Genomic DNA, 26,329 nt, shown 5'->3' on the forward strand with positions numbered 1-26,329 from the left:
ATAAAAGAAACTGAATGAATGTGTGCCCCGGACAGGCTGAGTCCTGAGGTGCAAGACTCTCATTCTTTCAGTGAATCCTGCTCCTGTTACATACCAGCAAATAGTTTTGATGCTCACATCTTGTTTGACTGAGGCACAGGTCTCCCAAGGAAAGTTTCTGCCATCAGGACCGTCAGTTTTCCTTAAATCACTTTTCAAGTTACCTCAATAACATGACACGCTGGTATGTCAGAAGGGTAGAGATGTCACACAGCTCTACATGCTTTGAAAAATAGCCATCCCAGCATAACCTGTCTCCTGGCACTGGAGCATTCATGGATGTGTAGGCAGGTAGTAAATGCTCCCACTACAGGAAATGCTCCCACTTGTAGTTTTGCACCTTGCTGGCTGCTGGGGCCACTAATGACATGGATGGCAGGAGTGGTGGACCCAGTGCTCCCCGGCCCTTCCCATTTCCAGCAGTCAGAATAACAAAGCAAAAGAGAATTGATCTGAACGTCTTCTGCAAATTCATGCAGAATGACTCAGAAAATACTGAGGTTAACAGGCACTAAGAAAGAAACCAAGACATTATTTTTTTTTTCATGTTTCCTGTTAAAAAAGTTAAAACATCTCCACCTGTGAATTTCCACTAGGCTGTAAAAGTTTCCTAAATGCAACTGGGAGAAGCTGCACTGGACAGTGATGGTTGTTTCCATGTGTTGTGTCTAAACTTGTTTCTTATGCTTGGTAATCAACCAGGGGCTTTTGCTTTCAGCTTTGAAGCTTATTGTGGTTTGGGATTTTTTTAGCAACAATACAATGCTTTAGAGAAAATACATAGTTCTTGGTGCAGCAAGTTCAATGTAAAGGTGTATCTCACTTAGGTTCATATTAGGAGATTTAAGTGTAGTAATGCTTTATTGAAGAGTCATTGGGAAGGTGGCTACGGTCAACTTGCCCTGCCAGATCATAAATTATATGTTGTTTTGTATTCCAAATGAGCTGCTAGTGGGGCTTATTTGTTACATTCAGCACATGCTGTTATTTCCAGCATGCACTTCTGCTTTGTGTCGAGAAGAGCCCAATCTTTCTCTTCTTGGAGATAAACCATAATTTTAAATTCTCTAGGTGGTGACTTTTTCCTTGCAAGCAAACTGGCAAAGCATAACAGAGGTTGTTAGTATTCCTTTTATTTTTCCTTTATTGTGAGAACCATTTAAAAGCATGTGTCTGGGCTGTTGACTATTTTAGGAATTCTCACGCAGTATAACGCTTTTAGCAAACTTTTGCCAACTCTCTCACTGTGATGCTGCAAATTCTGAGCATCCCAGTATTGAATGATTCTGAAACATCTCTTGCCTTGGCTTCGGGCTGGCGGAGTTGGGTGTGTTGGAGGCAGCAGTTTAGTGTACCAGAGGGTGCTTGGTCCCTATTGCAAGCACTGCCAGGCTCTGCTCTTCCAGCCCTTGCATGGAAGAGGCAGTGTGGAGGGTTTGGTATCTTATCATCAGTAGGAAAATGAAGTATTGGATACGCTTGTGTCACAAGATGGGGCATCGCAAAGAGCGAAGGTTTCAGCATTGCACCTTCTGCTCCTTGGCAGTGTTTTATGTGTTTTGGGGCAGTTTAGGAGAGGCTTTGAGAATCAGCATAGTTCAGGTAAGACACTGAAAACGAAGCGCAGGGGTGAGCAAAACCCTCTTGGGGCCATGCTATGCAGGGCCAGGAACTGGACTCCATGAACCTTGTGGGTCCCTTCAGGTCTGGATATTCTATGATTCTCCGGGGATTTAACTCCTCCGGACACTGGTGGGACTGTCCGTGCGTGGGAAACGGGAACTAAAAGAAAAGCTCTGGAAAGGGCTGGCGAGGCCGGGAAGCGCTGGGAATGCGCACGGTGGGATCCGTGATTCCCGGGCAGCCCGGCCTCTGCCGCCCCCTCGCGGCTCCATCGGGAGCGGGATCCGTGTGCGGGAGCCTGGGCCGAGAGGGAGGCGAGAGAAACAACGGGAGCCGGGGTTTCTCCGGGCGGTTTCGCACCATTAGGGCATTTGGAATTAGTTTTGTGCCTGTGGGGTGTTAAACAAGTACTCCCCAGCTCACCCTGCTCTGCGCTCCGGTACGAATCCATGATGGACCCACAGTGGGGACCAGTTTTCGGGCTGTTGATAAGCCCACTTAGATGATCCCATGGGTGGGGGGTCTGGCAGCTCCCGGGAGCTGCTGTGGTTTGTGCCATCCAAACGTGTGGCCCCCCACAAAAGCTACTCAAATACAGACGTAACAAATGTAGAAAAATGAGTTTGTTCCCAAGTTCCATCCTCGTGGATCCCTCAAATAACACCAGCTCCTGCCATTCAGACAGCAACACCAGCAGCTGCCCAACACAACCAGTGCTCTGGCTCTGGCCAGGACAGGCCTTTAGTTCCTTCTTCCATGAAACAAGTCCCCCATCATTTCACCTGGCATAGGGGTCTAAGGCACCTCATCCTTCCCTTCTGGACTCTGCTATCTCAGACAGACCACACGCTGCACCTCGGGCTTTAGGATCACTCTTGAATACCTGGGAAGCTCCTTGGCATGAGAATGCTGAGTCCCTTTGGGATGCCCTAGTGTCCCGTTCCCCAAGTGCCTTCAGCACGTCACTGAGCAGGCAGGTGAACCAGGCCAGGCCAGGGTGGACACCAGGGCAGGCTGCTCCAAGCCTGGCTTTGCCACCTGGCTGCTGTGGCGCTGCCCAGGACACAGGGACAGAAACAGCCTTTTTGTTCTGCCTTTACACAGTGCCCAGCAACACACAGGCCCTGGGCTAGGAGTGGAGGGACTTCTGTGACACTGACATCCTTTGGTAAAACAGACTTGGGAAATGAAGGCTGTGGTAACCCAGGAACATATTTGACAATCTGGATGAAGCTCAAAAGGTGGAGTGCTTCTCCATCGCCAACTTGCTTTCCACAGGGTCTGTTGCATATAAATCTGTAAAATGGTTCTATACATCCTTAATGCATGTACTCTAGAAAGAAAAAACCACACAGGTTTTTTTTCCAGAGCAGAACTAGCAGTATTTGCCTGCATTTCTGAGTTTCTTTTCTTTTTCAAACTCACAAAAAAAGGAGACCCACCTGAGACTTGAGTAAAGGAGTGAGGGAAAGCATGGTACAAGGCAGCTGTGACAGCTGGAAAACTTACATGACAAGTATCTAAAATAATTCATAATTTCTAGCTCATAAATCTTTGGGATCTATTTTTTGCAATTTTCTGTCCTGACAGCAGCTTTCTTCAAATTAACGTGGTTTCAGAGATATCCCATCACTTGGCAATGTGTCACTGGGACCTTTTTTCTCCTCCTTCTTCCCTCCTTTTGTGGAGCTTGCTAAATCTAGCTTTAAAAATTACACCCAAGTTACCAATTCTGTCCAATGTCCCATTCTCCCTCTTCTGCTCTCATTTAGACAGGACAGAAAAATAAGTCTTGGCATTGCAAATGTCAGTTTATCACTTCAGCAACTCTCTTTCTGCTTGTATTTTTGCACCCACATAGCAAGAGATGGAGCATTTAGTCATATAATAATCCTTCAGCTCAGATAGGGACAAGGCAAATCATAAAACCAGGAGTGATTTCTTATTTAAATAGTGTCATTGTGAACATTCTGAGTTCATGTACCTAGATTTTTATACATGCATATTTAGAGTCAATGCAGGTAAGCAGCATCACAGAAAACTTCTGGAACAGATTAAAGGAAATGCAGATACACATTTCCAACTTATGCAGGGCAGATTTGAAGCTGGAACCTGAGGTTTAGTAACAAAGCAGGTTAAATATTGTTGATAATTAGAATTCCATTTGGTTTTGTTTCTTTTTTTGGTACAAATCTAATGCTCAAGAGGTTAGATACATAAATACTGAAAATATTAGGAGCAAATATTTTGGATGTCCCACTGAGCCTGCATTTGCAATGAATTGATGTTGCTTTTTATTTTGATTGCTCTCCAAGGTGGCCTCGTGACATCACCCTCTTGCTGCCACATGGCACTAGGGCAACTTGAATTTCTAGGGCAGCAATTTCTTTTCAAGATTGCATCACTGTAATTCAAACTAGAATGTATTCCTCTGCTATGCATTTGTCTTGCTTCTCTTGTGTGCAACTTTTGGTTTTGCTTATGTATTCCTTACCAGAGGGACAGACTTGGATGTTGGCACGTTTACGGTCAGGTTTTATCCAGAGCAGTGCAAATTCTGAGATAAGATACTTAGGTGATGCAATTAATTTCCAAAGAAATGTGTAAAACAATTAATGGAAAATTTTCAGATTTTCATGATGACACTGCTATGGAGACTGTTTTTAGGTGTTAAATGTCATCCACCTCTGCACCAAAATTCAGTCCAGGTAGCTTATGAAGGGCATTTCAAACACAAAAAAATGTTAATATGCTTTAAAAGTGTCTTGAGCCTTTGTAATTTATGATCTTCATAATTCATATGTTCATGACAGTGACTACTCCCTGATTTGGCAATAATTTAGTATTGCTGCTTTACAAAATATTTACTATTCACTGTTGTTAGGAGGGGAAAAACACAGTACACTAAATACTTTTTGACGCTATATTTTTTCATATTAAATCCTTTTTGTTTGCTTAACCACCACCCCAACCTGCCAAATCCGTAGTGCATGAGAAGCACTGCATGTCTGCACAGGCTCTATCAGGCAAACCTGAGCTTCCCCTGTGTTCTGAGTTGACCAGCTGTGAACTAGAAGACTTTTGACAGCTTATTAGTTCAGGGCTGCAATGTGCTACTGAAGTTGTGTGACTTCTTGTTCAGCTGGCTTGCCGTTAGCAAACCTGGAATGTGAGCAAAACAAGCTCAGATATGTCTGTTCAGCCCAATGCACATAGATCCACAGCCACTGAGAGTGGGAATTATATGGCATTTGGACTATAAAAGTCTCGAGTCTCAATCCTGGAAATCCCCCTCAGCTGTCACCGAGTAAGAAGGCAGCTCTGTTCTGTAGAACATCATTATTTTACTTGAACCATATATACTTATGGCTCTGTCTGAGTGAGATCCAAAATGTTTTCCTTTACACAAACCACTGGAAGGCTCAATGTTTTTAGAACACGGCTAACAGGCAGTGACATCACCTACTGCCCCTTCCTTCCTCCTTGCCTTACAAAAGCATAGAGCATACTCCATTCTCTTCTCTTTTTGGGAAGGTTGAAACCTCCCAGCAGACTGCAGGATGATCCAGGTGGATAAATTCCGCCTTCCCTATTAATAACACAATTATCTCTGATTCTTTAACATCATGGTTACTGCTCTGCTGCTTCAAGTTTTTTTTTGTGAGGCAGGAAGGGTTCCACCATCTGTTTCAGAAATTATGATGTATTTCATAATAGTCAATTGACAAGTAAAATCCAGAAGCAGATTATAAATGGTATCAGGATTAGATTCCTGGTTCTTCAAGAACAAAGCTTTTAAATCACAGTTTTAAAAGTGCCATTTCAAAATGTGACTTTTGAGGTGGCACAACAAAGCAGAGCAAGGCTTGGATCACTGCAGATCTTTGCATCACTTTGAGGAAAAAATTAAAGCTAGTACGGGATGATTTTTGTTGTTTTATAACCCTTAACAAGCATTAATTCTATAGAAGTAATTTGTTTCATATGAAACTAGTAAGTTCTAAAATGACAGCTACTTTGAAAAACTAAGACCCTGCTTAGTTCAGATTCAGGTCCCATCTAGACTAAGCTATGGAAGCTGTGACTCATGCAGAGATGCACTGCCCTCAGTCTGATGTCTAGTAAGAAAAGCTCAATGCCTACTAAAAATAGGAAAATCTGTGAAAACACCATTTATTGACAATGTTTAGCAAACACCTTAGTTCACAAGCACTGTGTAGAAGCTTCATCCTTTATAAACCACAATTTCACAAATTACAAAGTTTGTGAATTAACATAAAGTCCCTGTCTGCACAGATCTGCAACTGTTTTCCCCTGAAGCATAAGCATAACAAGTATTTTTGTATAAAAATTCACAGAAGCACTAGAAAACTGTTTTCAGCTCCACCTCCCTTACTGTTGGTTTCAATAGAACATGAAGATACTTGGACTTTCTTCAGTAGTATTGTCAGTCTTCATATTACATCTACTGCTTGGCCTCTGCTTCCATTTGAGTTTCTTGGGATTCTTCAGCTTCTGAAAGTTTTTCATCATCTAAAATTCAATATTACTGTTAGTCAAACATGCTTGGTCATATTTACAGACTATATTGCAGAGCTGTGTCCCACTTAAATATTTTGATTGCCTTGAACGTGTAGCTGACTATCTCATTATATAAAGTGCTATGTTCAAACAAACAAAAAATCCTTCAAAGTTTTTAAGGATGTTATTGCTGTTATTGGAAATATGGGGTAAATTTTATAGCATCAATTCAAACAAACAATACGAGAATGCTTCAAATCACATGCCTTCTCTATGCCTACTAATGGTTTATTTATTTCAAACTGAAGCTGTACCTTACACTAAAGTGTTACTTTCCTTCATAAAATCCCAAAAGCTGAAAGGTAATCTATATATTCATATGAAAATGCATTCTAAAGACTAATACTTAAGCAACTGTTAGTAACATATAATAACAATAACCTTCTGCTAAAGTTCACCTAGGATTAACAGTTCATTCTGCTTAAGAAGATCTAAATGGCCTTAGAGAATGAAAGTCTGCTCTTACAGCCATCTATGCATTTAATCAGGTCATGCTCAAAGGCTGTACCAATTGTTGTGTTTTCGAAAGACACGGCAAATATCCAGCAAATAATATTTAAAAACAATATTTCCGCATTAGAGCATGAAAAGTTAGTGGTGTTGAAAACATTAATTATTTGTATGACAAAAATGACTAATTCCTGAATTTAGCTCTTGTGTATGACAGCTTTAGTCCCTCCTCTATCACAAACTCAGTGTCTGAGTAGGTCAGTCATTTACCGTTCCTGTATTTCAATTTCTTTTTAGTAAAGCCTCAAATGATACCATGATGGCAGTGATATTTTCAAAACTATCAAAATAGGAATTACACGAATATGTTTGGAAATAAGCGCAAGAATAATTTTCTGTAAGAAATACTTTCTCTGTTTAAAAAAAAACCACAAACAAACCAAAAAACAACTAACCTGAAATTGCTATTCTCCACCCCCACATTTTAAAGAATTCTGCTGCCTACAGATTAACCCAAAGCTAGTCAGGAAACGACACAGTGGGTAGCTTGTAGAAGAAAAGGCTCTGGACTACTACTGGGGAAAAAAATGCTGCCGATGCAAGAGGTCACCAACCTCAATTGCACAGAGCTATCCCACTGCTGGAAGCTGTGAATCCTTTTGATCCACTGAAACCCAACCCAGTTATATCTATTACCTAAGAACAACACTTACTCTCCAGGGTTTGCTGAAGTTCATGGATAGTGCTCAGGAGAACATGGAACTGTTTTCTTCTCAGCTCCAACTGGAATGATAAAATATGTATTGTAGGAAACAGAGAGCCAAACAACCAATAGCAGATTCCCCACTGTGTTCCTAATAAATTATTATATAACAATCTCGATGAAAGACCTACCTTATCTTCAACGTTTTCTTTAATGTGAGAAAGATTTTGCAGTTCTTTTCCCAAAGCTTCCAGCTGCCTGAAAAGAAATTGCCACAGTTCTGTAAAATTGCCAAAGTTCTGTAAAATTCTTGCAGAACAGATTTGAACTAAGTAGAGGAAAAAGAACAATTAAATAAACAGCATATATAAACAAAACATAACAAATGAAACAATACAGACGTAAGGCCACTTCACGTAGATGTTAAATTATTATGTTCTAAACTTGTAATTTCAGGATTCTTACAAAAAAACAGGCCTCCAAGCTGGAATACAGTTGTACACTGGGCATATGACTGTAACAATCCAGTCCTGCTATAACATATTATTTACTTGACCATACAATGGAAGTTAAAGAAGCAGATTGATAGAATTATAGAATATCCTGAGTTGGAATGGACTCACAAGGATCATCAAGTCCAATTCCTGGCCCTGCACAGGACAGCCACAACAATCCCACCACGTGCCCGAGTGCTGTTCAAACACTCCTTGAGTGCCCTGAGGAGCCTGTTCCAATGCCCTCTGGGTGAAAACCTTTCTGTTCTCACTTGAACTCACCATGGACCACCACAATAATTTTCGAGGCAAGCCAAAGACTATCAGGTACCCACCCCAGTGTACAGCACCTTTCAAATGAGGATGGAGCACCAACTCTTACATGCAAACCTCCTTCTACTTTTCCTCTGATGTCTACCATAATTTATGCTCCATGCAATGTGAACAAACTGTTGCTTTAAAGGTGAAGGGAACTCTGAGGCTGATCATCCCTGATTTATCAGCAGACAGAGCCATAGAGGGGTCAGCAAGGAAATCAGACTTTTTTTTCTGAAGCACTGACAGCTGCTACCACTAAGCCTGGGTAGGGAACCACAAAAATGCCTCCAGTCCTAAGTACCTCACTGTGAATGGGAAAAAGGTCTGTTTTAGTGCTACCTGAGGGTGTTGTCTTTTTTTGAGCCAGTATGCTTTGTACCTCAAAGGGAATGCCTGAGAGAGGGTTGGGTTGGCATCATCCCTTTCTTTAATGGAAACTGGCTAACAGCTCATAGTCTCATACCGTGATTTTGTCAGTATTTAGTTTCTAGTTTCTGCAAGATTTCCATTTGGCCAAATCTCTCTGTTTACACCGTGCTGTCAGTTGTGAGCAGACTGCAAAAGGACATGCAATTTTTTTTTCTAGTAACATCCAAGCTACATCTAGAATCTTACTCCTTTTATTTTCTGCTCCAGAGAATTTTTGCCTAGCCTCCTCCTTTTCTAAGACTCAGTGTTATTTCTGGGCCTTCTGAACAGCCCTTCTAATACTGCATATAATTACACTGTGGGCACTGTCATTTAGTAGTTCAGCTCCTGTCACTTCCTGAATTGGCTCCTGTGCATTATTTGTGACTAAGCTCCAAACAGCTCCTTTTGTAGTGTAGGACTAGCTGTTCCAAGAAACAGTCCCTTAAAAGCATAAAGTAAGTATTTTTCTGAATTTTGCCCTATTGTGCCATATAACCTGCAGGAGCTATAAATGTAGCTCTTGACATAAACCATGATGCTTCTCCTCACAAGAAGTTTCTTTAAGTGTTTTTAGTGATAGAGAGTTCCATGAAAAGTGTGACATTGTTCATGAGGCTTCCTCTATTCTGATTTAAGGGTGGCCTTTGGTTCATTGTATGATTTTCTGTATACTTCCCTACGTACTGCATTCTTACTAGCTGTAACTTACCACCATTTCAAGCTTTGCTTAAGAAACTTAAGCTTGGATGTGTTAAGCAAAATTAGAGCAGCCCCTCCAAACCTAAACAAGCTGGTGTCCTCCAAGATCAAAAAGTATCATTTATCATAGAATTGTAAAATGGTGTGTGTTGGAAGGGACTTTAAAGATCATCTCATTCCAACGCCCCTGCTGTGGGCAGGGACACTTCACTAGACCAGGTTGCTCAGAGCCCCATCCAACCTGGCCGTGGACACTTCTAGGGACGGGGCATCCACAACTTCTCTGCTTTAGTCCTCATTTATTTGTTTCCATTCTTAATTGACTTATTGGAAAAACTTCACTTTTGATAGTTCTTTATTAAGGCCTCACTTGATAAATTAGTCACATAATGACTAATGAAGTAAGAAGTAGTCAAGCCTCATGAGAACTGCCCGTAATAACTGAAGTTGTGGTAATGAAATCAAGGCACAGGAAAGAAATGTGTGAAATATTGTCAATGTCTTATAGCTATAAAAATGCTATTATTAGGGTAATAGTATAATCAAAACTCTTCCTTTTGGTATGAAAGGCCACAGAAAGTGAAAAGACAGCCTCCCTTGGCAATTTCACTGAAAGTGGGCAATAGGACAAGCACAAGCTGCACTTAAATGGGAACAGTAACCCCGCTCTACACCTTTAATGAACTGAAGAAAGAGCAAACTCATAGATGCAGTAAGTCCTGGAATGTTTCTGTGGCTTGATAAAGTTACAAAGATGATCTCCCTACAGTTGCCCCAGAAGCACAGATAGCAATGCAAATTCAGAATGTGACAAGCTGCACTGTAAGTTACGTGCAAGACGAGTTGGACAACAGGTAGGTCCAACCCACATGCCAGGACAGGTTATGTTGAGGTACAACACAGCAACTTATAACCAGGCATGCAGGAACAACTACTACAAGGAAAACACTAAAAAAAAAACCCTAAGAGCTTTCTCCTGCATTCTCTCATTCCACCTTACTTGCTTGTGTGTTATGCATTTTGAGTGACCACTGAATTCCTCGCTGGTGTTGCAGCACTTCCCACTATCTCTCTTTTCTGAGAAGCTCATCCCTGGTAAACTGACAACAGATGTGCATTTACATCCAAGTTCACTTATTCACCTTAACAATGGAAAACTCTCAATTATTAGCAATGCTTGTGACAGGGAGAGATGGACGTTAATTAAAAAAGCTGATAAGGGCACAGAGACACGAGTTTTTCTTGTGTCAAAAGAAATGATATAATAGCGAGGAAAGGTCAAACTGAAACCAAAGTAATATCAAATCTGGTGACTTCTAACTTACTGGCTTATTGTAATTTAATGTAGTTTTATACTTACTTCAATGTTTCATGTCTGTCTGGATGATGCTGTATGACTTTGGCCAATGCATCATATTCTGAAAGACATTTAAATAGTTAATTGAAATAATTCTGAAAATATTGATTCAAGAATCAAAACTCAGGTACCATAGAATGGTAGGCTCTTTCTCCTTCTTGAAAAACTGTTTTAACATTTCTCAAATCTATACATAACAATTACAATTATAAAAAAGTACCTACAAATATACATATATAAAAATGCCTATGTTTTATACCATGCTATAACATTTCAAAGTAGATGATTACATCAAAAGATATTTTAAATAAACTGTACAGATATGATTATAGACCATTATGTACTCATTCAAACTTACCTACTGATGGTGATTCATAAAGGATAAGGCCAGAAAACACGACCTTTAGATACCTCTGCACTGCTGCACACTTGGTCTTTTGTGTATGATTCATAAGCATTGGATTTAGATACAATCTAATGTATATGTACAGAAAATAGTGCTAATGTTACACAGGAACATTTCAGATTTTTAGAAAAAAGTATAAAATGCTGCATGGATTTTTTTAATTTTTAGGATTTTTAAAAAAAATTATTACACTTAAGAACGATATTGTGGTTATTTAGGCAACTAACACATGCTTCTGGGATTTTTCTTAGGCCTGAAAACATCTCTCTGAACATTTCTTTCAGGTTTTCCTGATGTTGCACGTCATTGAGATCGCCTGGTTCAACCTTGACTACCTCATCCACCAAAGCCTATCAGCAGAGGGTGTGGAACCCATCAGCTTAAATACAGTATCCACATCCCTCCCACTTTCAAAAATTTTGAATCTATTTTCCAATACAATGCATTTAAAAAGATAACAAAATAATGAAGCCCACCAGCCTAAATACAGACATTGCTCCTTACCCTGGCGATTTTTTCGAATCCTTTTTGCTTGCAGGATTTGTTTTTTGCATTCAGAAATCTTCTCATGGGCTGCAGCTATACTATTTTCTTTAAAAAAAAGGATACACAGTTATATTGAACTCAAAAAATACATGTAAATAAGCTATTCTGCTAAATTATAAAAGATAAAGAGCTGTTTGTGACACAGTGGCCTGTTAACTCCATCAGCTTCAAAACTACATTCATTTATAATAGGTCAAAAAAGCTCTTGTTCTGTATGCATTTTATATACTGACAAGATGCTCATAGCACATGTATGAGTGCTATCTAGTAAAAAAAAAAATAAGCGCAAAAAAACCTCCAAATCACTCATTGGATATATATATTTTGTTTAGCAGAACTGGCTCAAGCTCATTCATAAAAGAGAAACTGTCAAACAGAAACCAGTAAAATTTTCTCATATTTACCTATATCCTTATAGATTTTTTCATAATTTTCCATTTCTCTCAGGTTCATGTCATACACCAGAAGAGTTTTTCCCATCGAAAATTCACACTGTGATAAAGTACTCAGCATTCGTTGGTACTGGCTATAACTGAAAAAAGACAACATATTTATTCCCAAGAGTGTAAAAGTACAAAACTTTATGCAGCATAAGTAACAGCTAAATAACAATTATTCAATAAATACCTTAAAGATTCAATGTATAATTTCTTGAAAGTGCAGCTAGAAACATTGTACCCATTAATTCCACCATCATGTCCTTATCGGTGTAAAGTGAGTATTAAAGTAATGAGCAGTTTGATCTGGGGCTTATAAATTTCCCAGCTAGGGTTGGCCCTGTGACTGCCGAAATTAGTATTTTAATATTGCAGTGCTTCTCTGTACACACAATCGTAATATTGTGTCCTCTGGGAATTTATATCCAGTACTAATGGGGACCCCACAGCATGTTGTCACTCATCCCTTACTACTTTGACTTGTTTGGGTTTTGGTGTTTGTTTTTTTTTAAAAAAGAGAACCACAGCAGCAGAAATACCAGCAGTATTACTCCTCCCTTACAGAACAAACGCAGGACTGCCAACTAAAATATTCGAGTCATGATCCTGTTATAATAGCGGGACTCCCGGACGGATCATGCCGCGGCAGGGGAATCCTGAGGGCATTCGAGCGGTGCTGACAGATTTCATGATACAGCCCGCAGCCTTCAGTGATTTCTGACCCGTCTCTAGCCCTCATCTCCCAGCACAGTGCTCGGCGTTTGTCCTGGAAACACCACAGAGCCATAGGAAAAGCAGACGTACACATTTCAACACGGTTTTTTTCAAAATGGATCGAGCCCTGTTTTCCGCTACAATGGAAGCCAAGCAGTTCCAAGACTTAAAAAACCAAAACAAAACAACAGAAAACAAATACCCTTCCTCTTGAGATCCGGAATTACACCACTTAATGAAACTCTTCACCAACAAATTGATCCGCCTGTCGTCGCCAGCTCCGTCGCCATCGATCAGCAGCCGCTTGCGGATAACTTCATCTGCGGAAAAACTCCCGTTAGATCCTCTCACGGCATGGCAGCCGCATCCCAGCGCCGCGCGCGGGGCTCTCCCGGCCCTTCAGGGAACGATTCCCGGGGCCAGAGCGGGCGGATCTGCTGAACCCGGGCGGGTGCGGGATCCAGGGAGCGGGGCCAGGATGGAGGCCCGTGTGCGGGGTGAGCGGCCCGGGCTGGGCTCGGGGCCCGCGGGCGGCTGCTCCCTCGGGGGGCGGGCGGGGAGCCCGGGCGGGGGTCGCGGCCGCGGGGCGGGAGGAAGGAGGGAGGATGGAGAGAGAGAGAGAGAGAGAGAGAGGGAGGGAGGTCTCACCGTCGGTCACGGCCCCCATGGCGGAGAGTGCCGGAGCCGGCGGGGCGGCGGCAGCAGCGAGTGAGGTCAGCTTCCCACAATGCAGCCGGCGAGAGCGGCGGCCATGGAGGGGGAGGCGGCGGCTGCTGGGGCCTGAGCCGGCGGGCGGCGGACGCGCGGCCCGGGGAGGGCGGGCGGGCGAGCCCCGCGCCCCGCGTGGAACCGGCCCCCTGGCGAGGGGCGGCCCCGCCAGGTGAGCGCCCGACGGGGGAGGGAAGCGGCGGTCCCGCAGCCAGGCTCCACCTCCCCGCCCCCGCCACCCGCACCGGCCCCGCCGCCCCCCGCCCGGCCGCCCCGCCATGCCCCCGGCACATGGTGCCGCGCCATCGAGGCCGCCGGGGTGGGGGGCGGCCCGGCCGCCCTTACGCCACGCTCCCGGCTTGGGGTGTCCTCCCTGGGGTGCCATCGCCGGTCCCGTCCTCCATGCACGGGGCTCTCGCCTGGCTGCGGCGGTGCCGTCCCGCCTGTGCTGGTGGCGGTGATGCCACAGAGGTGCGGGAGGACGGTTCCACGGTGGTGCTCAGCGCCGTCGTGATGGCACAGGGGAGCAGGTGGATGGTCCCACCATGTTGCCCAGTACCATGGACGTGAGGGTGGTGGGACCCGCTGTGGTGGCTGTCCAGTCCCTGTGACTGGAGGGAGCAGGAGTACGGGCCCCTCGGTGCTTGCTCCCTGGCGAGGATGTGCCCATGGTGCAGGTGTGAGGGAGCCGGGCTGGCCTCACCGGGCCACCCTTGGGCTCATCCCCACTCAGTGCTGGGAGGACAAGCAGCAGGGCGTGGGGCGCGCTAAAAATCATAAAATCATATATTATTCTGATAGATGTGCTGGCGAGTTTGGCTGTCACCAGCAGATAGGAACAATAGTTATTTCCTCCTGTCCTGACAAAATAAGGTGGCGCTGGCAAAAATGGCTTGAAAGGAGATATTGAGGTGTTACCATGTGTTGTTTTAAGGCTTTTGTCCACAGACTTGGGCACTTGGTCAGTGCTAAAGCTGGTAATGTTAGTATTGTGTATATCATTGCGTGTTAGACGTTTCCAGAGCTTGACACCTTCGTATTCCCTCTTCGTTTTGGTTTGGACAGTTAAGTAGCTCATGGTCTTGTTTTGCTCAGCACTTTTTATTGACAGTCTTAGGGTCGTGGGGGAAATCGGGGTGAGAAAAGAACAAAGTTAATGTGTCTTGTGATCTGTTCAGTTCCTGGTTTTGGAGATATGCGTGATTAAGAGGTGCTTTTTTGTTCTGGATAGTGGCATTTAACGGCTATTTAAGGATTTGTAGATTGTTTCAGTCAGTCCTTTGTCTTCAACAGGCAACTGGTCGGGTTCTTTGAAAGGTGCTACTGGGAAAGCATTACTAGGAGTGGTCATTAAAACTCTGCTTGAACTTTTAGGAATAGTTTCCAACATAGCAAACTTGGATAAGTGATTTCTGTTCTTGAAATTTTTATGAATTTTTATATGATTTATGTGTGATATAATTTTATGTGAAAACCCAACTCTCTACCCAGTCATGCAAAGTTTGGGCCAAAGAATGGGCTGTGCATTCATTAGGTATGTAAGCACTATTAAAAATGCTCACTTTTATGAGCTTTGATTTTGTTGCCATTTAATATAGTTGGTTTGAACTAAAAACTGTTTTTCCTAAGGCTTTGGTCACTATGATGCAGCCCTAGTATTTTGACTAAGGCTGAGAAGAAGACCTTGCTGAACTTCTCTGTGCAAATTTTATGCACTTGCTGCCTCTTCCTCTTTACTCAGTGATTTCCTCTTGGAAGTCTTAAGCATCTTGAAGCATCTTGAAGCATCCAGTTTTATCAAAACTTAATATTTTTCTTGCCCCTCTCTGAGCTCTTTCCATTTTCTGAGCCCTCTCTGTTTTTACCACAGAGAGAAGTTGGTCAGAACTGAAGGATGTTGTAGGAGAAAATCCACAGTTATTTATTTAATCATCTTAGAACTTCTGTGTGATATTCTGTCATTTAATCCAATACAATCTTTTCTCACTTTTTGTTCATCATTCCACTGTTGGTCAGATAGTCTTATTAAACTTTCCACAATGACAAATAGATAGTCTTTGAGTAATTAATTTAGAATACAGCAGTCCATGCGATTAGTTAATAGTATTTAATGACTTTTGTGCCATTCTTGTCTTCACATGTGTTACTAATTACAAGCTTCTATGAAATTCTCTGTTCTGGGTCTTAGGCTCATAAGAACAATTTTGAGAACAAAGCCATTATTTTTCTTTTTGAGACAGGGCTTTCAGGCATCATCGATGTTCATTAACTTTTCTCATTTTGAATGGGAAGTAGAACTTGGTAAATACATCATCAAGAATCTCACTGAGGCTATGTATTGATGCAATAGTTCTCTTTCCTGCTGTGTTTTGCCATATTAAATATCCATGAAATGTTTTTGCCCAGGAAGCCAGTTCCAGCTTGCTGGGTTTCTCTACGCATTTGAGAATTCACAATGTCTTTGGAGTATTTCTTTTGATTTGCTCCATTTCCAAGTAGAATTCCTTATCTTGTAAGTACTGAACAACTCTTGTTTCATGTGTATGGTGTGTTGCACTGGGCTGTATACAGTCATGTTTTTGCCATTAATTCAGTGTGATGTATGATGTAGATCTCTGGAGCAGGGTTGACCTACTCTTATTTATTTGTCCTTCACCAGTATTCTGTGCAGATTCTGTCAGCTACTGTCTTTTATATAATCCTTCAACTGACCAGCAGAAACACTGAGGAGCACTGGACCTTCCTTAAAGCATCAGTAGTGGAGATTCATGCAGTAGGAAAAAATGTCTTGCACAGGGTATAGCACCTGACTCTGTGCCAGCTCTTTTGGAATAAGTACCTGTGTGTGCTTTCAACCAAGCTAAATGTGATGTCGTTTTCCCTCTTTCCTTGAATTCCTTTATGTGTGCCATATGGTAAGACCCTGAAGCAGCTTATACATAATAATTTGTTGCACATCTGTCCTTGTCAAAAGTGTTAAATGATCCTCTGTAATGTTTCCAGGTGACTCTGGATGCAAGAAATATAAACTAGGTAAGTTTAGTACTGCAAGATGTTACACGTGTGTAGAACTGGCTCTGATTTTTCATTAGCTTTTTTTTCCCCCCTGAAAATATGGCTTTTAAGTACACAGTTTGTTTTTTTTATTGAGGAAATCTGTTAAAGCTGAAGTTTTTCTTTCCTGAAAAACAATCTATGAGAGTCAAAGTTTAAAGTGACTTTATACCTCCTCCCTTTTTCTTTAACGGTGTGTATATATATTTTTTTTTCCCAACTGCCGAAAAAGTTAAAGGGGAAGAAGCTTTTTATAGTATTCCAGGCTATAATGAGCTCTGATTTTTAAGAGCTAAGAAAACAGCTTTAACTATTGACAAGGTGGATTTAAAATATTTTTCCTAAGCCTCGCTAATAATTTATGAGGTGGTTTTAGATTCCAGGTTTTCTTCATGTTGAATAACTTCTAAATCAGACTGTTGTGTGGCCCTAAATCTTACAGAGATCTAAGTATAGTAGGTCAGAAACTACAAGGTATTTTTATCCAGTCCAACCTATATTCTTGTCAGAAAGCCATACCAAATTTATTTAGCGAGACCTATTTTCTGTAAGCCTATGTTTAGCATTGCTTTTTACCACCATCCTTTATTTTTCTGTTGATTATATACCATGATTTTGTGCAAGACTGATATCAAACTAACCTATCGGTGTCACCCTGGGTTTTTTTTGTTTTAAATTATGTTAATGCTTTGTTTTCTTTGCAGCCTTCTTTAGCCTCAGCATTTACTGAAAACCAGCATCAGTCTTCCAAGAGCTTGTCATCTCGTTCTGTTAAGAATTCTTAGACACTGGCTGTCTAATTCTGCAGATATTAAAATAGTCACTCTTGGCAGATAAACCTGAAATTTTTCAACCCAGTGATTGAGAGAAAAAAAAGTAGTGAGTTGGTTCTTAGCCTTGTAAAAGGCTTTCCTGACATGGACCCTTGTGTTTCTGCAGAGCCAGCACATTTTCGTAGAATTACAACAGAATGAGAAGGGAGGGTGAAAATACTTGTGACTGTAATGACAATACCAATACTTTAAAAATGCATCATTTTATTATGTGAACAATAATCAATTTTGCTGTCTACTGTCTGTGTTACCAAGATTGATTAAATGTACTGTTAATCCTGTCCTTTAAAAACCATGCTCTTATCAGATAATAACGTAACCACAAGTTGTGGGCTACGGGACTGGTTATATTTGTTGTCTTTTACTTTGTAACTGAAAGAAACATGTAAAATTCCAGAATTTTTGGCAGAAGCACTTTGCAAAATACAAGTCCTGGAAATATTTTGTTCATTAGAAAGACATTTCATTACTACTTCTTTTCTCATGAAGGGAGACAAAAGCTTATCTTACTCATAAAAAAACCCCCAGTGCTGTGTGGTCCTTTTAAATAACTTCTTCCTAAGTAAAGGCTCTGTGCCTTAGTTAATCTCAATTATACAGGTGGCATTCTGGTATTGTCCTCTTTCAGATATCTTCACAGGAATTATGTAACAGCTTTCTACATTTCATCTCTGGATCCTAGTGAATATTTATGATGCTTGAAGATCAATTATTGTACATTTTAAGATGATCTGTGACGAATTTATTAAAGCTTGTCAAACTCAAGCTGAAATTGCATGACACTGGAAAGACAGGTATTCAGTGAAGAAACCAGAGCATGCAGGTGCAGGGATGCAAAGGAAAGTGTGCCTTGTGTGTGTGCCAAAAGGGGCTCTAATTGAGGAGTGGAATTAGCAGAAGTGGTACAATGGGTCATTGGTCCCCTCTTCCCAGGCACTTGGTAGATTCCCACTTAGCAAGAAAGTCAAGGTGTTTTAACAGGTGCCTTGTGAAACTCAGTGGCATGACACTACTGCAAGACAGATTAGCTGCTTAGAATTTTCTTTTAATCTAAAAATCATTAACACTGTAGACTTCAGCTGCCTGTGCGGTGCCTTCAAGATCCCACATGTTGCATTCTGTGATTTAAAGTGACTCAGGGAATTTTAGGGTGGCATTTCATGCTATTCTGTAATTCTGTTTCGTGTATTTTGTAAGAAAGCAGACGTTTATTCTTTTGGAATTGTTTTTGGCAGGTTTAGTCAGTTATCTAGTAGCCTCTTGGTTTGTTGGCAGGATATTTTCAGGGTGGCTTTATTTTATTTTTTTCTAATGAAAAAGAGCGTATTTTTGGTTTTTTTTACTTCCCCAGTCCTTCAGTTCATGGCTTTGGTAGTGATCAGTGTCGTGCCAGAATTTTCAGAGGAAGAGGTGGATGTTGACTGAGGTTTTACTACTGACTTAGATGAAAATTTGTCTTTGCTGGCATTGGGCCAAATGGTAAATGTTTGTATTTAACTGTGGTTTGAAACATTGGATGCACAATAAGAGAGTTGTGAATATCATATTTACTTGTATCATGTTTAAATAAATGTTAGTGCTACCAAAGAAATTTTGTACAAAGATTACAAGGGAAAACAGGCATTTCCTCCTTTGAAAGAGCGGTGTTTTCTGAATCACGTGCCCAGATGCTTTGACTCGGCTAAGAAAGCTGAATCAGAGCTATTGCGCAGCTTCTGAGTCAGCTTTTCAAAGTTTAATAAAATGAGTTGGTTAAGTTTGTTTTCTTTCTTCCTTTTTTTTTTTTTTAATTGTTTTAAAAGCAGTCCAAATCTGTAAAAGAAGACATAGAAATTTAATAAGACTTAGAGCTTGGCTGTGTCATGGACAGTAGTTGAAAGAAAGGCTTCTATCTCAGGAGATGAAGAAAGAGGGTATCAGGTCTCTATCGATAAACATCTGTTTCTCATTTTGAATTTGGTTTATATTTTGCTTTGGATTATTTTGTGGTTTATTTTCTTGTAATAGAGAAACTCTGTCAGTGGGTAGTGTTTAAGCACTGCTACAATTTACAGTTCCCATAAAACATGATACACTGACACATGTTCTCACCCCCTGATTTCTGAGTGAGGTACAAGCCTGAGCAGTGAAATAGAAATAATTGGAGGCATGATTGCACACTTTTAGTGATGCCTGCTCAGGTTTAGGTTTTAGTATGTCATATGTTGCATCGAATATGGATGGCACTGGTTGAGCACTGGAATAGGCTCCCCAGGGAAATGGGGCTCTCAGACATGTGGGGATTCTTAGGCCTGTCCTGTGCAGGGCCAGGAGTTGGACTCAGTGATCTTTTGGGTCCCTTCCAAGTCAAGATGCTCTGTGATTCTATGAAAACGCTTTGTTTCTCACCACCATTATCCCACCGATAATGACTGGGAGCAGGGTAAAACCCCAAAGAGAAGTTATGGCCTGCTTAGGAAGAAGGCACACTCTCCTCAGTTTCTTTTTCTTTTTTCCAGGAGGCCAAGTGTTGCTTCTAAACTATTGTTTCAGTTGCTGTCAAAGCAGATGGTTTAAACAAATATTTCGATGATGAGAGGGGAACTTGGCATTTCCAGCAGAGGCTCTCGAATCCAGAAGGGGCAGGTTCAGGTTTTGGCATTTCCTTACCTGCCTCAAGTTTATTGTACCAAAGGGAAGGTTGGTCTGGCTGAGGCCAGCTGGGTCGTGATTCCATGAGGGTGGAGGGGGCCAAATGATTTAGTATCTGCTCGTGTTTTGTTAAAATTATACCAGCCAGAGCAGCTTGAAGGAGATGATGAATCTGCACATTTTCTATGCAGTAGCTGAAGTAGGAACATGCTTAAATCCTGCCTCTATCCAGGGCTAAGCACCTTTCTCTAGGGAGCATTTTGGATTCATGCTCTCTTGAAATTAGGATCATAAGCCCTTTCTTTCAGAAAGGGAGCAAAGGTCAATCTTTGCTTTCAAAACCCAGGAGGTGGCGATGGTTCTGGTTCCCTTTTCGTCATTAGCAGAGCTGTTATCCGCTAGACTGCTCACCACATGTGTGGGAGACTTCAACCCAGCTATCCTCCTTCCTGAGGGGATTAATGCCCATAATTCTTTCCATCAGAGTGAATTTTGTAATCACCAGACTGTTGACTAGTATGAGGTGGTGTTGCTGTGAGAAAGACAAACTGAACACAGCGGTGTAGCCCAACACAGGAGGTATTCGATGACTGAGGACTAAGGTGTTTAAGGGAATAATCCATTAAAGCAAACTAGTAATTTCAGAAGTGAAGAACAATCAAGATAATTTTTGCATTGCAGGTCAGGTTCTGTTCAAGATGTATGAGCACTTCCCTGGAGATTTCCATACTTTATTTGCAAGCAGGGATAGAATTTGAGTTTGGGAAGTATAAGAAACAGAAAAAACCAGCCCCAAACAAGTTGTGGAATAAAGTAATCTGCTTTGTAAAAAAAAATGTTTTGGTGAGTTGCAAAAAGTAAATACATAAATTAATGTCAAACATTGGGAAAAAGGGGAATTAAACACAAAATACATTCTCTGTGAAGTGTGTGTATATACATATGTATTTATATATACATGTAAATTTTCAATTGAGATATGAAAGTGGTTATATGTGTGCCCAAAACACTGAGCCCGAAGTGTTATTTCTCTTAATAGTAGTTACAAATATATGTAACAATGTATCTGTTTTTATAATAGTGTTTTAACTAGGTTACAAGGTAACTTTTCTTATAATAATGGTTCAGTAAAGGTGACATAAACGCCTTTCGTGGTGGCTTGTTGGGATTTGGGGTTTTTTTTGCAAAACGTTAGTGCAAAATGTTTGAAAACCAGAGTTCCTTTTGGTCCCCTGCCTTTCACTTTTATTTTAATAAAAATTTAAATTTTGATTATGGAAGGAGAGAACTGAACTAATAAAAGGGACAAGGCAGATAAATTGGATTTTATAACTTTGATGAATAAAGAGTGGCTTGTAGGAGGTGAGAGTAAAACAAAGACACGCTAATAATAACTGCAAGTATGCACCTGTGATTTTGTGGTTCACGGTAAATATTTTCACTTCGGTTTCATTCCAGTGTCACTTTGGCAGTTATGAGTTGGTGGTTTTTTGTTCATTTTTGAGATCTGCTTGTGGTTTTTGGTATGTGTGTGTATATATGTATTTATATATAAAGCTAGGATGGTGTGGAACAATAACATATCCTGAAATAAAGCTATACGCATGTAGATTAAAATAAAACATACAGGATTTTTTAAAAAAAATGTCATTAGTTTGAAATTTAATTTTAAAAGTTCCTAAATGGCACTTGAGCTGCAGCCACTTTGTTTGAATTGGAATAGTGTGATAGTTACAGTCAGGTTTTCTGGTGGAGCTTTTTTTTCCTGTTGTTATGTGGAAGACTTGCACAAGCAACTGACTGTAACTGTAGTTCATGTCATCAAACAAATGGAAGGAAATAACTCAAGAACTGTTGTTTTCAAATGTTTATATTAAAGAAATCTGCCCTGGTCTTGCAAGCTCTTGAAGGGAGTTTGAACTTTACTTGTCCTCTCAAATATTGGTGTAGCCTTGTAATACGATGTAATACAGGTAATGGGTTTCCCAATGACTGGATTATTCTTATCAAATCTTGATATGTAATTGCCTCTTCACAGAGTCTGTTCCTCATCATGTCTTTCTAGGACTGGCCTACTAAATTTGGCACGAGAGTTTCAACTCTAAGACAGCCATTTTGCAACCTACATTTTCTTCTCTTTCTGTTAATATCAGTGAGTGTAATTGCTGTTCTGTATCTTCTTTTGAGATGGATGCTATGAGAATGTGTTGCTCCCTTGAAGAGGCCTCTTAAAGTCACTTGGCAAGTAAAGTTGTCTTTAGATAAGCAGTTGTTCTCTGCTGGCTTCTGTGCAGGTGGTGTCTTTTAAGCAGCTGCAATACTGTCATGGCTTGGGGAAAAATAAGTAACGGGCAGCCCTAGCACAAGGCAGCTGCTGGGAGGTGTGGGTAGGGTACAGCACTGTGTGTAGTGGTTGAGATGTGTTACAGTAATTCATGACAAAAGGTAATTCTTTTGGACAAAGCTACAGAAGTAGGAAAATATTACCTTAACTATGTGTCAGTGTAGTTAAAGGAATGATTTCTGCTAATCCAGCTGTCAGCAGGGCCCAGACTTGGCTACGCTCTATTATCCTTTTTGTTGAGAAAGGAGGAAGGAGTAATTGGAAATTCCATGATCTCTGATATCAAGTCAAAGATCTTCCCAGGAAAGTGTCTTCATCGAGAGGAATGTTGATATGTGATATAGTTGTCTGTTGTTATCAGAGAATTTAAATCTTAAGAGTAAAATTTGTGTTAGAAATAGAAATACTTTGAAAAGAGAAAATGTGGCTGTTGAGAGTTTATGCACATAAATAAAATACTGGAGGATATGTGAAAAAAACCCCTTTGCTTTTATGTGGTCATAATTTTGGATATTTACTTTGAAGTTTTCAGATCAATTTTTGACTTTTTATTTTTCTTGACATTTGATGACTATTTTTGTGTGTTTCTGGTTCTTCACAGCTCTTCTTTGTGCACCATCTCTGATATCAATGGGAAAGTGCATAGTTTTGCTGCAGGACAATGAGGCCAACCTCCTTTTTATATTTGTGCTCGCACCATAATAGTGATGTGTATTAAATCAGAAACATGACTTGAATTTTTAAAGTGGTAGGAATATCATCTATACTTTTGTTTGGTTTACTTATAAATAAAATCACTGCATAGGAAAGGAGTGCCTACTGTGTTCTAGCTGAGCTTCCTAAACTTTCTTAGACAAAAAAACTCTATATAAAAATATTAAAGATGCTGAATTTTTGAAAGTAACTCTCCTCGGTCTGGTTTAGTTCTGAAAGAAAGTATTAATGAACTGCACACATGGAAAACATTGTTGAATGAAATTAGAAAAGAGGAAGTATGAAGATGCCAGTGCAGTTGCTTAAATACTAAAAAACATGATGTATAAACAATGTGTGCCACAAGAATGCAATCCCTTAACTTAAACAAGAGGGGACTGAGAGGGTGAGTACACAGATCTGTTGAAGGGCATTGTGTCAGGTGGGGAAAGGAACAGATCATGTTGCAGTGATGAGGACTGATCATGGACAAACACAGTTTTCTAGTGGAAGTATTGAAAGGTTGGAGTAATCACCATTGTAGGAACAGTGGTGCATCCATTGCCCCAGGTCTTTAAGAACAGGTTTGATTACCTGTATTGTTCCCACCAGGTCATTTAATTGTCATGCCTTAGGGCTGAGGGATGGGCTGTCTGACCTTTGGTGGTTCCTTCCATCTCTCCTTTAGTTAACAGATCTGTATCTACACGTTGGACAGATTCTAATAGGATCAGAGCACATGATACATGCTGAAACCTACTTTTCACTCCTGTAACCTGTTTATCAGTTCACTTTCAACTGAAATTTGTTGGATCTGTGATAGTTGTCAAGGAAAGGTGTTTTCAACAGGTTTGGGTTTTTGGGGAGAGTGCTTCTTGCATGTAGTCCTCTAGGACAATGCTATAATGAGTCCCTGTCGTCCTGTTTAAATATTCTTCTCTGCTGTAACGTTGCATTCAGGCCAGTTACAGAATTGTTATTCTGCTTGGAAAAACTAGGAGGATTTGTGGAGTTCCTTGTGGAAAAAAACACGCCCTGAGTGTGGATCAGAATGAGCAATTGTTCCAGCTGGCTGCATCCATGCACCAGGAGGAAACTGTTGATTTCAGTAACTACAGCTTGGCCTAAGGTTCATACGTAGCCGTGTTCAACAGCAAGCTTTGTAATCCCGTTTAATTTCATTTTATCTGTGAATGTGTTTCCCCTTAGGAAAAATTAATTTCTTAGTGGAACTAGCAGTGAGAGGATGGCTACTGTGGGACCTGGAGGTTGTGTATCTAATGCAACAACAAACGTGAGAAGAAATCTTGTGTTTTTATAATGCTTCATTACCAGTCTTCTTGTCCATGAGCAGCAGAGTGAAGAAACGAGAACTGATTTCTTCACAAGGCATTATTAGTCATAGCTAATAAATTATTTTAATAGCTAAAGAGTATGCTAATACTCTACTTACATGGCTGTGACTTCATATCTGCTTATGCTTTGCAGAGAAGGTAACTGCTACTGGGAATATTTTAAAATGCAAATTATTATATTCTCCAGGTAAATGATAACAAAAAATTCTTCCTTTTATTCAGTTAAAGAGTATCTAGCAGTTGGTTGATTAATGCATGAGTATTAGGTGCTTTATTAATAGCTACATAAGTAGTAGTTAGAAAAAGATATGATTTTTATATAGTATAACAAGCAGCTGTGAATTAATTATATAAATATGAGTCAAGTTTACAGTGTGTGAGAAGAGCTGTTGGCTCAGGTGGGCTTTTGTAGACATTTAAGACACTCGTATATTTGGGTCAGTATGAATATATTTCTTAAAATGAAAATGGTAAGGTTTTTAAATGAGGTTTCATGCAACTAAAAATACATTTTTCATCTTATTAATATCACTAATGTCATGAATGTTAAAGCCTTGTCAGCATTTTAACACAGGTAGTCTTTGAAATGTGACTGTTGCATCTTCAGCTAATGATGAGATTCTGTATTCAGTTTCTTAGCATGGCCCAGCATATTTCTTAGCAAACAAACTGAAACACAGGATATACTTGAAGAGCAGTATAGTGCTATTTTATATGTAGTTTTCCCACATGTTCAACTTGCACATTTATAACAAAACTGAAGTTTTCAGAGAGAAGCAGGGAGACATGGGCCAGATGCTCACTAGTCACGAGTTCATAACATTGCATGTTAAGAAGAGAAACCTAAATAATTTAATCTTTTAAGCTAGTAGTAACTTTCTAGAATGTGAGTTCCTGGGTTTTTTTGGCTGGAATTGGCATTTCTCTCATTGCTGGACCATTTCTGTCCTTGTTCCCACCCTGTTCCATGTGAGCCGATGCGCTCTGACTCTAGATGGCAGTCACTGGTAGGCGAAGGGAACAGTCATTCTGGGATGGATGCTAGGCTTCAACCCTGCAAATCCCTGCACTGCTTGGCTTCTCTAGCTGGAATTTTTATGGTGTTGGACAGCAATAAAAGTGTCACCTCAGCTTTTTCCCCTTATGAACTGTGACAGAAGAAGGGGGGAAAAAAATAAAAAAAGTAAGAGAAAATGTTGCAGTGAAACATTCACAAAGAGAGCTTTAGTGATGCTGACAATACTGAAGAGATATCTTTTGTATCAGCATGATTCCTATTCTAGATTCACTGAAATAAATTTGTTTATAATGGAAGAAATACCAGTTTCCCACTAAATTCAGTTTCAATGAGTAAAATAGGTTGACTAAGGTTCAGCTAGGGATAATAAGAGTGGAGATATGTATGATTGTAATTTTATTTAATTGAATGGGGATTTTCTCACAGCCTCATGGGCAAGTGTTGAAGGAGAAACTGTTCTCATTTTGCTTAAGACCTTGTGTCTTCCCCCACCTTCCTGCCCCTCCATGCTCCCTTTGCAGTGTCAATCCTCTCTCAATTTCCAAACTCCTTCCCATCACAGGTAATTCCCTTCCTTCACAGGTGTTATCAGTTTGTCTCTTGATTCTCCCCTCTGTCTCTTCTCTTTACAGTAGAACGAACTTTAAGTTTTTTCTCTCCCTTTCTTCGTATAGATGCTGTTTGCCTCCCTAACTCCTCACTACTGAACAGTCTGATGTAAAGTTGCTGTTAGAAAAGGCAGCAGCACTCAGGCAAATGAGCAACAGCTTCTCACCACTTGCTGTGCAAGGCTGATTGCTCTTCACGAAGTGAATGCTGCTTGATAAGAAAGCTATTGTTATCATAAATACAGTTCAAACCCAGGATTAATCTATACATGTTGTTGATCTCTGGTTTCAAACACAGTGCCAAATT

The 26,329-nt window shown here is 40.6% G+C and overlaps 2 protein-coding genes across 2 annotated transcripts in view; one reads left to right on the forward strand and one right to left on the reverse strand.

Moving 5' to 3' along the window:
- Positions 1-5,811: 5,811 nt before the first annotated feature.
- Positions 5,812-13,882, reverse strand: THOC7 (THO complex 7). Its single transcript, XM_027723025.2, has 8 exons — positions 13,427-13,882; positions 12,981-13,098; positions 12,032-12,159; positions 11,586-11,672; positions 10,679-10,736; positions 7,588-7,654; positions 7,407-7,476; positions 5,812-6,195 (listed from the first exon to the last, which is right to left on the reverse strand). The coding sequence occupies exons 1-8, from the start codon at positions 13,869-13,871 to the stop codon at positions 6,128-6,130; spliced, it is 1,041 nt and encodes a 346-aa protein (XP_027578826.2). The 5' UTR covers positions 13,872-13,882; the 3' UTR covers positions 5,812-6,127.
- ATXN7 (ataxin 7) overlaps positions 13,570-26,329 on the forward strand; it is an 83,533-nt gene continuing 70,773 nt past the window's right edge. Inside the window, exon 1 of the mRNA XM_039378815.1 lies at positions 13,570-13,658. The gene's annotated coding sequence lies outside the window, so the exon portion shown is untranslated. The remainder of the gene's footprint in view (positions 13,659-26,329) is intronic.

Source organism: Pipra filicauda, unplaced genomic scaffold (genome assembly GCF_003945595.2).
Source record: "Pipra filicauda isolate LSUMZ 115617 unplaced genomic scaffold, ASM394559v2 scaffold148_size1903560_pilon, whole genome shotgun sequence".
In the NCBI taxonomy this organism is placed as follows: Eukaryota; Metazoa; Chordata; class Aves; order Passeriformes; family Pipridae; genus Pipra; species Pipra filicauda.

What these genes read in the sequence shown, in the direction of transcription:
- THOC7 (XM_027723025.2), bottom strand. Translation starts at nt 13,871, where the DNA reads ATGGCACCCCAGGGAGGACACCCCAAGCCGGGAGCGTGGCGTAAGGGC. An exon ending in GATTCGAAAAAATCGCCAGG is followed by an intron (nt 10,737 to 11,585) that starts GTAAGGAGCAAT and finishes AATGTCTTTCAG; the next exon opens with AATATGATGCATTGGCCAAA. An exon ending in GACAGACATGAAACATTGAA is followed by an intron (nt 7,655 to 10,678) that starts GTAAGTATAAAA and finishes ATTTCTTTTCAG; the next exon opens with GCAGCTGGAAGCTTTGGGAA.